The sequence below is a fragment of the Schistocerca americana genome, chromosome 10 (assembly GCF_021461395.2).
Source record: "Schistocerca americana isolate TAMUIC-IGC-003095 chromosome 10, iqSchAmer2.1, whole genome shotgun sequence".
In the NCBI taxonomy this organism is placed as follows: Eukaryota; Metazoa; Arthropoda; class Insecta; order Orthoptera; family Acrididae; genus Schistocerca; species Schistocerca americana.
This window is the reverse complement of record NC_060128.1, coordinates 107554537-107566801: the sequence shown is the minus strand read 5'-3', so window position 1 is coordinate 107566801 and position 12265 is coordinate 107554537. Positions and strand designations below refer to the sequence as shown.

Below are 12265 nucleotides of genomic sequence, written 5' to 3'. Positions count from 1 at the left end.
GGTCTGGATCCGACAGCAGCCTACTAGCTTCTTCCAGGGTGGAATCGACCGGCTAGTGTTGCAATTGGATAAATGTGCCAACAGTTTTGACAACTGTTTTTAAGTATGTGTACTGTGTATAACTACATTTTTGAGTTAATAAAATTGTTACTGTTACTTTACACTGATGACCAGGTTTTGTTTGAATGCCCCTTATATTTTAACTTGCAAACAACAATTATATTTTGGCTGACCCTACTTCTGAATAACTGTGCTTCAATCATACAAGTCATATTCAACCCTTTTTTTTTTTTTTTTTTTTTTTTTTCTGTCGAGTTTTTTCGTTCGCTGAAGTGTCGGGAAGTTCTACACTGGTGTATAAAACCTTTACTATTCGAAGGATAGATATTTTTAAAGCTCCAAGGGAAAGTATACTGACAGTTATCATGGAAGACGTGTAATTTCACGTGGGGAAAAAGCGCTTTTTTAACTGAGAAATGTGAGAAAAATCTGGGAATTTTTTTTCTTGGCCGCAGATACACCTGTTTTAGTAAAATTATCTGTTTTTGGAAATGGAAAATTTAGGACTATAGTACTACGATACTGGATTTCTGAAAGGATGTTATTTCAAGCTTTGAACACTTGCAATATCAATTTTGAACAAAGATAACTTCTGAAGTACACAGATTTAAAAAAGGATATCATCTTCATCAGGCAGAGAAGAATGAGAACTTACAGGTAAGGTAGGTGCATCATAAAATGGACAATTATGAGCAGGGTGAATTTTTCCAGGGTGAATTTTTCAATAGCACATGGTTTCCACTAGTTGTAAATCTTGAATTATATTTATACTGTTTATATCAGCAGCACTGACTAATGTTTTGAAGAACACAGTTCCAGTAAGAATTTCGATATTTCATATCTACATAGTATGTGTTTTGTTGTTGTTGTTGTTGTTGTGGTGGTGGTGGTGGTGGTGGTGGTGGTGGTGGTCGTCGTCGTCGTCTTCAGTCCAGAGACAGGTTTGATGCCGCTCTCCATGCTACTCTACCCTGTGCAAGCATCTTCATCGGCCAGTACCAACTTAAACCTACATCCTACTGAATCTGCTTCGTGTATTCATCTCTTGGTCTCTCTCTACGATTTTTACCATCCACACTGCCTTCCAGTACTAAATTGGTGATCCCTTGATGCCTCAGAACATGTCCTACCAACTGATCCTTTCTTCTAGTCAAGTTGTGCCACAAATTCCTCTTCTGCCCAATTCTATTTGGTACCTCCTCATTAGTTACATGACCTCCCCATCTAGGTTCCGTATTTACTCGAATCTAAGCTGCACTTTTTTTCCGGGTTTTGTAATCCAAACAACCGCCTGCGGCTTAGAATCGAGTGCAAAGCAAGCGGAAGTTCTGAAAAATGTTGTTAGGTGCCGCCACAACTAACTTCTGCCGTCGAATATATGTAGCGCTACACAGGCATGCTTTGCAGGCACAAAGATAAATACTGCCGCCAAAACCTCTGCATCAGTAAATAAATTAAAAAAAAAAAAGGTGGAAGACGAGCTTTTTTTTCCGCCCTGAGTTTTAACCACTGCATTTTCATACATTATCCAACGAAGTAAATACAAATTCCATATTGTTCATCTTCGAATGTAGCAGCATTCTAATGTACTACGAAAATTGGACTGACAAGACTGTTTGGGATGTTTGTCATTATGGCCAACTCTACGTTCTGAATTTTTTCCTACCTGTGAGAAGAGATGGTTGCTAATAGGAACTTTTATTAATTGTGAATCACATGCAACATTTTCTTCACCATAAGAATAATATGAATATAAAAATTTTGCCATGTATTGTTTCGTGTTTGCTGCTTTCTCATTTAAATTCTGTCTGCCTAATAAACTACGAAACTAGAGTGAGACAACAGCAAACGCAGAAGAATATACATATCATGTAATGTTTATATTCGTATTATTCTTATGCCTAACAGTGATACAGTCAGAAATGAAGCACGGCAATTGACTAGATTTTTAAATCTAAGATGACTCTAATTTCTGTGCAGAATGTAATGTACTAAAGAGGCGGCTGCAAAGATTTCCAAGCGGAGAAAATTTTTCGCTAAACTCTCGTTCAGAACATCTTCTATCACATACAGTCTATTATTTGGTTCTTGTTGATCATTATCAAAGAAAGCAGCAGTGTAAGTAACAATAAATAGCAGTCTCTTGCCGTTGTTTCAGTTATGAGACAATTCCTCTCTTCTTCTTTTTTTTATTGTAAGCGGCGGTAGCGAACACAAAAGGAAGCCATGCCGCGACATACAGTGCATGACAGAACACAGTAATGCATTTTCAGCTTAGAGTGACGTAAACACCTATAACAAAGAGAACGGCACTTATCAGATCAAAGAAAAATATGCAATCAATTCAAACCAGATGAAGCACATGAAAAAGGAAGGGTACCCATATAAATACGGACGGAGTGCCTGACGCATAGCAATGGCTACCTGGTAAAGCTTAACTGCTGAGTTTATGACTCCAACCAAACTACTGTAGCTGTATCGTCATTCATTCGACCTAAATTGTGTCTCATATTACAATGGACCAACTTTGTTTCGATTTGGAGGTGCGGGCTAAAACTTTTCTCTCCCCTTGAATTTTGAGTCTCATTTTTCAGGTGCGGCTTAGATTCGAGTAAATACGGTAATCTTCAGCATTCTTCTATAGTGCCACATTTCAAAAGCTTCTATTCTCTTCTTGTGTAAACTATTTGTCATCCTTGTTTGGCTTCCATACATGGCTACACTCCATACAAATCTTCAGAAAAGACTTCATGACACTTAAATTTATACTCCATGTTAACAGATTTCTCTTTTTCAGATATGCTTTCCATGCCGTAGCCAGTCTACGTTTTATATCCTCCCTACTTTGACCATCATCCGTAATTTTGCGCCCCAAATAGCAAAACTCATCTACTACTCCGTGTCTCATTTCCTAATCTAATTCCCTCAACATCACCTGATTTAATTCAACTACATTCCATTTTCCTCATTTTGCTTTTGTTGTTGTTCATCTTATATCCTCCTTTCAAGACACTGTCCATTCCGTTCAACTGCTCTTTCTCGTCCTTTACTGTCTCTGACAGAATTACAATGTCACTGGCAAACCTCAAAGTTTTTATTTCTTCTCCATGGATTTTAATTCCTACTCCAAATTTTTCTTTTGTTTCCTTTACTGCTTGCTCAGTGTACATATTGAATAATTTTGGGGACAGGTTACAACCCTGTCTTACTCCCTTCCCAACCACAGCTTCCCTCTCATGCTCCTCAATTCTTGTAACTGCCGTAATTGTAAATAGCATTTTGCTTCCTGTATTTTACCCCTGCCTCCTTCAGAATTTGAAAGAAAATTTTTTTGACAATGTTGACTGGAACACTCTCTAAGTCTACAAATGCTAGCAATGTAGGTTTGCCTTTCCTTAACCTATCTTCTAAGATAAGTCATAGGGTTAATATTGCCCCCATGTTCCAACATTTCTACATAATCCAAAACTGATCTTCACTGAGATCAGCTTCTACCAATTTTTACATTCGTTTGTAAAAAATTTGTATTGGTATTTTGCAGCCGTGACTTATTAAACTGATAGTTCGATAATTTTCTCATCTGTCAATACCTGCTTTCTTTGGGCTTGGAATTATTATATTCTTCTTAAAGTCTGAGGGTATTTCGCCTGTCTCATACATCTTTCTCAAAAGATGGTAGAGTTTTGTCAAGGCTGGCACTCCCAAGACTATCAGTAGTTCTAATGGAATGTTGTCTACTCCCGGGGCTTTGTTTCAGCTTAGGTCTTTCAGTGCTCTGTAAAACTCTTCACGCATTACCATATATCCCATTTCATCATCATCTACATCCTCTTCCGTTTCAATAATACTGCCCTCAAGTACATCACCCTTGTTAGACCCTCTATATATTCCTTCCACCTTTCTGCATTCCCTCCTTTGCTTAGGATGGGTCTTCCATCCGAGTTCTTGATATTCATACAAGCGGTTCTCTTTTCTCCAAAGGTCTCTCTAATTTTCCTGCAGGCAGTATCTATCTTACCCCCAGTTATATATGCATCTACATCCTTACATTTGTCCTCTAGCCATCCCTACTTAGCCATTTTGCACTTCCTGTTGATCTCATTTTTGAGATGTTTGTATTCCTTTTTGCTGCTCCATTTACTGCATTTTTATATTTTCTCCTTTCATCAATTAAATTCAATATCTCTTGTGTTACCCAAGGATTTGTACCAGTTCTTATCTTTTTACAAACTTGATCCTGTGCTGCCTTCACTATTTCATCTCTGTCATACCATTATATAATCTACACTCCTGGAAATTGAAATAAGAACACTGTGAATTCATTGTCCCAGGAAGGGGAAACTTTATTGACACATTCCTGGGGTCAGATACATCACATGATCACACTGACAGAACCACAGGCACATAGACACAGGCAACAGAGCATGCACAATGTCGGCACTAGTACAGTGTATATCCACCTTTCGCAGCAATGCAGGCTGCTATTCTCCCATGGAGACGATCGTAGAGATGCTGGATGTAGTCCTGTGGAACGGTTTGCCATGCCATTTCCACCTGGTGCCTCAGTTGGACCAGCGTTCGTGCTGGACGTGCAGACCGCGTGAGACGACGCTTCATCCAGTCCCAAACATGCTCAATGGGGGACAGATCCGGAATCTTGCTGGCCAGGGTAGTTGACTTACACCTTCTAGAGCACGTTGGGTGGCACGGGATACATGCAGACGTGCATTGTCCTGTTGGAACAGCAAGTTCCCTTGCCGGTCTAGGAATGGTAGAACGATGGGTTCGATGACGGTTTGGATGTACCGTGCACTATTCAGTGTCCTCTCGACGATCACCAGTGGTGTACGGCCAGTGTAGGAGATCGCTCCCCACACCATGATGCCGGGTGTTGGCCCTGTGTGCCTCGGTCGTATGCAGTCCTGATTGTGGCGCTCACCTGCACGGCGCCAAACACGCATACGACCATCATTGGCACCAAGGCAGAAGCGACTCTCATCGCTGAAGACGACACGTCTCCATTCGTCCCTCCATTCACGCCTGTCGCGACATCACTGGAGGCGGGCTGCACGATGTTGGGGCGTGAGCGGAAGACGGCCTAACGGTGTGCGGGACCGTAGCCCAGCTTCATGGAGACGGTTGCGAATGGTCCTCGCCTATACCCCAGGAGCAACAGTGTCCCTAATTTGCTGGGAAGTGGCGGTGCGGTCCCCTACGGCACTGCGTAGGATCCTACGGTCTTGGCGTGCATCCGTGCGTCGCTGCGGTCCGGTCCCAGGTCGACGGGCACGTGCACCTTCCGCCGACCACTGGCGACAACATCGATGTACTGTGGAGACCTCACGCCCCACGTGTTGAGCAATTCGGCGGTACGTCCACCCGGCCTCCCGCATGCCCACTATACGCCCTCGCTCAAAGTCCGTCAACTGCACATACGGTTCACGTCCACGCTGTCGCGGCATGCTACCAGTGTTAAAGACTGCGATGGAGCTCTGTATGCCACGGCAAACTGGCTGACACTGACGGCGGCGGTGCACAAATGCTGCGCAGCTAGCGCCATTCGACGGCCAACACCGCGGTTCCTGGTGTGTCCGCTGTGCCGTGCGTGTGATCATTGCTTGTACAGCCCTCTCGCAGTGTCCGGAGCAAGTATGGTGGGTCTGACACACCGGTGTCAATGTGTTCTTTTTTCCATTTCCAGGAGTGTATCTGAAACCTTGCAGTGTCTCCAGGCCTATTCCACATATACATCCTTCTTTCAGGATTCTTAAACCAAATGTTAATTATAGTTAAGTTACGCTCTGCGCCAAATTCTACCAGGCAGTTTCCTCTTTCATTCCTTACCCCCACTCCATATTCACCTACTTCTTTTCCTTGCCTCCCTTTTCCTGCTATCGAACAATCTAATTCCAGTCACTCATGACTATTAAATTTTCGTCTCCCTTAACTATCTGAATAATTTCTTTTGTCACTTTATACATTCCTTTTGTCTCTGCATCATCTAGAGAGCTATTTGGCATATAAACTTGTACTGGTGTGGTAGGCATGGGCTTCGTGTCTATCGTGGCTACAATAATGCTTTTGCTATGGTGTTCATAGTAGCTTACTCGCACTCCTATTTTTTTATTCATTATTAAACCTACTCCCACATTCCCCATATTTAATTTTGTATGTATAGCCCTGTATTCACCAGACTAGAAGTCTTGTTCCTCTTGCCAGTGAACTTCACTAATTCCCACTGTGCCTAACGTTAACCTATCCATTTCCCCTCTTAAATTTTCTAATCTGCCTGCCCGATTAATGGATCTGACATTCCACTCTCCAATCCGTAGAATGCCAGTTTTGTTTCTCTTGATAATGATGTTCTCCTGAGTACTATCTGCCTGGAGATCCGAATGGAGGACTATTTTAGCTCTTGAATATTTTACCCAAGAGGATGCCATCATCATTTAACCATACAATAATGCTGCATACCCTCAGGAAAAAATTACGGCTGTAGTTTACCCTTGCTTTCAGCCGTTCACAGTACTAGCACAGCAAGGCCATTTTGGTTGATGTTACAAGGCCAGATCAGTCAATCATCCAGACTGTTGCCCCTGCAACTACTGAAAAGGCTGATGCCTCTCTACAGGAACCACAGATTTGTCTGGCCTCTTCAACAGATACGCCCTCTATTGTGGTTGCACGTACGGTACGGCTATGTGTATCGCTGAGGCTCGCAAGCCTCCCCATCGACGGCAAGGTCCATTATTCGTGAGGGAGAGTGTGTGTATAGCATATGGAAAAGAGAACAGAAAGGGAAGAAAACAACACTGACATTAGGAGTGGCCGTTATATTGAGTGGAGCTGTACCACTTGTTTCATTCCAGTCGTGCAACACACATATCCCACTCTGTCACAGCAAAGGCCACCTGTGAAAGCAGTCACATCCTGTACTAGTGTAGCTTCTGCACAGGCTATTACATAGGTGTGGCCGATAATAAGCTCTCTGTCAAAATAAATGGCCACCATTAACTGTAGTTTAGATCAAAGTTCAATTGTTACAGCTTTCTACTGAGCACATGCTAGGCTTAAATAGTAACTTCACAACTTGTGCTATAGGTATCCTCTTCCCAAATATCAAATGAGTGAATGAAGTGAGGACTAACGTTGTGTCACATCTTTGATTCCTGTCCTTTCTGACCACAATCTCTTCACCAGTAATATCAGCATTGATACTTTGCACAGTACAAGAGTCTTTCAAAAATTCTAGTTTCTGGTATTACACTTGCATTTTCTGCAACCATTATCCCCTCTCCTTGCTTACACCCACCTTTCCTTGTTTACTCCACTTCTTCTTATACCCTGTTCCTTCTTTCAGTTTCCCACTTTCTTGTCACCTTCATTTGGATTCTTTTATCATCCTTTTCAAGAGTGAATATCAACCTTCATGAACACAAAAAAATTTCAGCAATACTATTGTACAGACCTTCACAGCATACACTGAGACAACAAAAGTCATGGGATAATGATATGCACATGTACAGGTGACTGTAGTATCGCATACACGAGGTATAAAAGAGCATTGCTATCATTTGAACTCAGTTTACGCGAAAAAGTTTCCAACACAATTATGGCTGCAATATGGGAATTAAGACTTAAATGTTGAATGGTAGTTGGAGCTACACGAGTGGGACACTGAAGTTTGGAAATTGCTAAGATATAAATGTTCAGATATCCACAGTGTTAAGAGCGTGCAGAGAAAAACAAATTTTAGGCATTACTTCTCACCACGGACATTGCAGTGGCTTATGTCTTTCACTCAATGACTGAGAGCAGTGGCATACACAGAATTGTCAGTGCTAACAGATAAGCGACACTGCGTGAAATAACCCTAGAAATCAGTGTAGCATGTAAGACGAATGTATCCGTTAGGGCAGTGCGACAAGATTTGTCGTTAGTGGGCTACGCTAGCAGATGAGAGGCACGAATGTCTTTGTTAACAGCACGTCATCGCCTACAGCTTCTCAACTGGGCCGAAGCACTGCTCTTTTATACCTTGTGTATGCAATACTACAGCCACCTGATGACTGTAAAACTATGGCCTGGTCAGACGAGTCCCAAATTCAGTTGTTAAGAGCTTATGCCAAGATTCAGGTGCTATGCAGACACCAAGAAGCCATGGACTCAGGTTGTCAACAGGAAACTGTGCAAGCTGGTAGTGGCTCCGTAATGGTACGGACTGTGTTTACGTAGAATGGACTGGAAATGGTTATGTTTGGCTGCATGGAAGCCATTTGCAACTATTCGTGGCCTTCGTGTTCCCAAACCACCGTGGAATTTTTATGGGTGACAGTGCACCATGTCACTGGTCCACAGTTGTTCGCGATTGAAGAACATTCTGGACAGTGTGAACGAATTATTTGACCATCCAGATCACCCGACACGAATCCCATTGAATATATCTTGGACGTAATGAAGAGCTAGGTTCGTGTACAAAATCCTGCACTGGCAACACTTTTGCAATTACGGATGGCTGTAGAGGCAGAATGTCTCACTATTTCTGCAGTTGACTTCTAATGATTTGTTGAGTCCATACCACATTAAGTTGCAGCACAACCCTGGGTGAAAGGTGGTGAGACATGGTATTAGCAGGTATCCCATGACTTTTTCACCTCAGTGTATAGGCACCTCACTCGGATGTTCACAGTAATAGAAGTGTTTCCATTTTCATCACAGGGAGCTGAAAATCCCAGGATGTGTCGGTGACCCTAAAGCCACAGATGGCCTCGCTGAGCGTATGCCTGATCTTCAAATCTGTGGCAGCATTGAAGCTGAGCAACCAGCTTTAGAGGCTGCGTATTGCGAGAGTGACACGGAACTGTAAGAGGAAGACAACAGAAGGCCTAGCAATGCAGATCGATCGTGGTTCGACAGCGACTAAAACAGTAATGGTGATCGTAGCAGTAAGAGTGATGAGGGTATTTAGGATGAAAGCAGTGTATCTATTATTCTAGAGGATGTATAAAAGTGGTATGGTATTTATAAGGACCTCTAACTCTAAATACTGATTGCATCTCAGCTGTAACTATGTAACCGAGTAAAAATTAATACTCTTCTACTGTTGTTACAGTAGTGTGTGTTGTAGTGGACAGATAATTGCTGTCAGACCCAAAATAGTCACAAATTTTTATGACATTGTAGCTAAACTGGATGTGCTGTAGTATCATGTTAAAATAGGCAAAAACTGTTTTGAAGCAAGGTAATTTGTAATATGAGGGTTGTCCGTAAAATAAGGTTCCTGTGACACTACAGTCCTGAAAAGTGCTGTTACGGTGGATCCTACGATTCTGTAGTGTACCTCGGTTCCCCCACTCCAAATCACCTCCATAGCGAGCTGCCTGCGGTGCTCAGTCTCGGCTTGGCAGCCGTGCGTGATGGATCTCCCCTCGCTTCGCCTGCCAGGTGTGAGCTGCACTCGGTGATCCATTTCCTGTCTGCAAAAAATATTGGGTGCCAGTAGAAATCCATTCCCAGCTATGCGAAATCTATGGAGACAAGTGTATGTGCATACAATTTGTGCGCAAATGGTGCAGAGAGTTCAAGAATGGGCATACTGACATCCATGATGATGAGCATTCCAGATGGCCATCTGTTTCTGACTAAACAGTCCCCAAAGTGGAGGCAGCAGTGCTCTCAGATCCAAGAGTGATGATTCGTGAGCTCTCTGAAATGATCCTGATGTCAGCAAAACCTCTATTGACAAGATTTTGATGGTGCATATAGGGTATGCTAAGGTTTGTGCGAGGTGAGTGCCAAGAATGTTGACTGAAGACCACAAATGTCAATGCGTTGAAGCGGCCCAAGAACTTCTTCAAGATCACGGAACTCGTGGCAAGGAACACCTCGACTCCATCGTCACTGGAGACAAGACTTGGGTGCACTACCACACACCTGAAACCAAAGAACAGTCCAAACAATGGAAGCACCCAGAGTTGTTGAGATCGCGAAAATTCAAATGAACGCAAAGTATGGCAGCAATGTTTTGGGACAGGAAGGGGGTACTGTTATGCAAGTTCTTGCCCACCGGCACAACAATCAACACTGCTGGGTACTGTGAGACGCAGCAAAAATTGCGCCGTGCAATTAAAAACAAGAGGAGGGGTATATTGTCCAAGGGGGTGCGTTTGCATCAGGATAATGCTCGGCCGCACACCGCTAAAGCCACCAATGAGCTAATTTCAAAATTTGGATGGGGTATTGTCAAACACCCATCCTACAGTCCGGACTTAGCCTCAAGTGAATACCATCTCTTTCCTGACATGAAGAAACACCTGGGTGGAACACATTTCAGCGACAGAGAAGAGTTGGAAGAAGCGGTTCTCAGGTAACTGCGTGGCTTGGTGGCAGATTTTTTTGACTTGGGCATTCAAAAGCTTGTACACCACATGCAGAAATGTATTGACCTCAGTGGCGACTATGTAGGAAAATAGGTTAAAGTCTGAACTTTCCAAAAATGTAGCATTCATGAAATAAACATGTTTTACACTATGAAAAAAAATTGGGAACCATATTTTACAGACACCCTTCATAATTTTGGTAATGTCTAGAATGAAGTTAAATCACTTACAATAAAGTGGTTTGAATTCCTATTGTAATGATAATGGAAGTGCTAAAATGACAACACTAATCGAGTAGAAATTATTAAATACCATTTACATAATTAGCATGTATATGATCGTTTTTTAAATTAATTTAAAACTTTCTGACAAATAAATTTTAATAACCATTTTATTCTTCATTATTTATTCAGTTTTCTCTTCATTATATGCAAGTTTAGTAAAATGAAATGTTCTTTTTGCAGTAATTTAAATTAACTGCCAAGTGATCTTGAAGTTAGCAATTTAATTAGTATTGGCATAATATGTGTAAGCTGTCACAGTTATATGATTGATAGAAGTGAATGTTATTGGTTGAAGTACTTACACCTTATAAATTCATAATTTAACTAAAATTATAAGTAACTTAAATATAATGGAAATTTCTGGGTGGGACACTGAGTAGCGTCCTTTCTCTTATGTTACCCAAACAATGTTGTGGATTGGCAAGACAGCCAACCCATTATAAGGAAGCCGAAAGGCACGCGTTGAAGCTCACGCAGGCTGGCGTGAGGTCTGGAACAGGACAAGGAATTGAGGCTAGCAAAAAACGTACGTAGTTTCTGGAATACTTAGCTTTAATCCATAATTGGTGAACATTGCTCTTGACGGTACATGTTTTACAGCATCAATAGTAACTGGTAATGGCGCCTGTGGTGTCACCGCCAGACACCACACTTGCTAGGTGGTAGCTTAAATCGGCCGCGGTCCATTTAGTACATGTCGGACCCGCGTGTCGCCACTGTGTAATCGCAGACCTAGCGCCACCACCAAGGCCGGTCTCGTGATACGAGAGAGCACTCGCCCCAGTTGTACGAGGACCTAGCTACCGACCAGATGTACGAAGCCTTTCTCTCTCATTAGCCGAGAGACAGAATAGCCATCAGCTAAGTTAATGGCTACGAACTAGCAAGGCGCCATTAGCCATACAGTAATTGTACTTAAAGTCTCCTGTGTATAGTCAAGATCGATGTACCACAATGATATTAAAGATAAGTATTAATCAAGCTACGTACTTTTCTTCTTAGCATTAATTACGTAGCCTGTTCCAGTACTTCATGCCCGTCTGCGTTAGTCTAGCGTGCATTTTCAGCCATCTCAACTTCACGGTGTCGGCCCAGATACCGACACAACATTGGCGACGAATTAAAGTTTTCTTTCTGATTGCTTACATTTAATTGTGTCATGGCTTCGCCACATTCTCCAGATGTACTGTCCGAATTTTATCGCTTGCAGAATCAGCAGATGCAGGCGTTACTGGATGCCCTTGGACAGCTCGTCCAGGGTCAACGTACCATTCAAACCGATGCGGCCGCCGCCGCTTCTTCGCTACCGCTGCCACTAAACGCTGTTGCACCTCCCTTTCGACCATACGTGGCAGCCGATGAGACCTGGCACGAGTGGTCTCACCAGTTCAACTTTCATCTAGCAGCCTACAGAATTCAAGGTAATGAGCGGCAGCCCTTTTTGCTTTCTTGTGTCGGTGTGTCCACCTACCGTGTGATAGTGAAATTGTTTCCCCGACGCGACGTAGCAACTCTGTCCTACGAGGAAATTTTGTCTGCTTT

General features: G+C 42.6%; 1 protein-coding gene across 2 annotated transcripts in view; it reads left to right on the top strand.

Annotated features, from left to right (window-relative positions):
- Window positions 1–10789, top strand: part of LOC124552532 (F-box/LRR-repeat protein 7-like) — a 134554-nt gene extending 123765 nt beyond the window's left edge. The window contains exon 7 of one of the 2 annotated variants that reach the window (XM_047126847.1): window positions 8779–10789. In XM_047126847.1, the coding sequence (XP_046982803.1) occupies window positions 8779–8926 (148 nt within the window). In that variant the 3' untranslated portion in view covers window positions 8927–10789. The remainder of the gene's footprint in view (window positions 1–8778) is intronic. The other variant, XM_047126846.1, reaches the window with a different exon arrangement.
- The last annotated feature ends 1476 nt before the right edge of the window (window positions 10790–12265 follow it).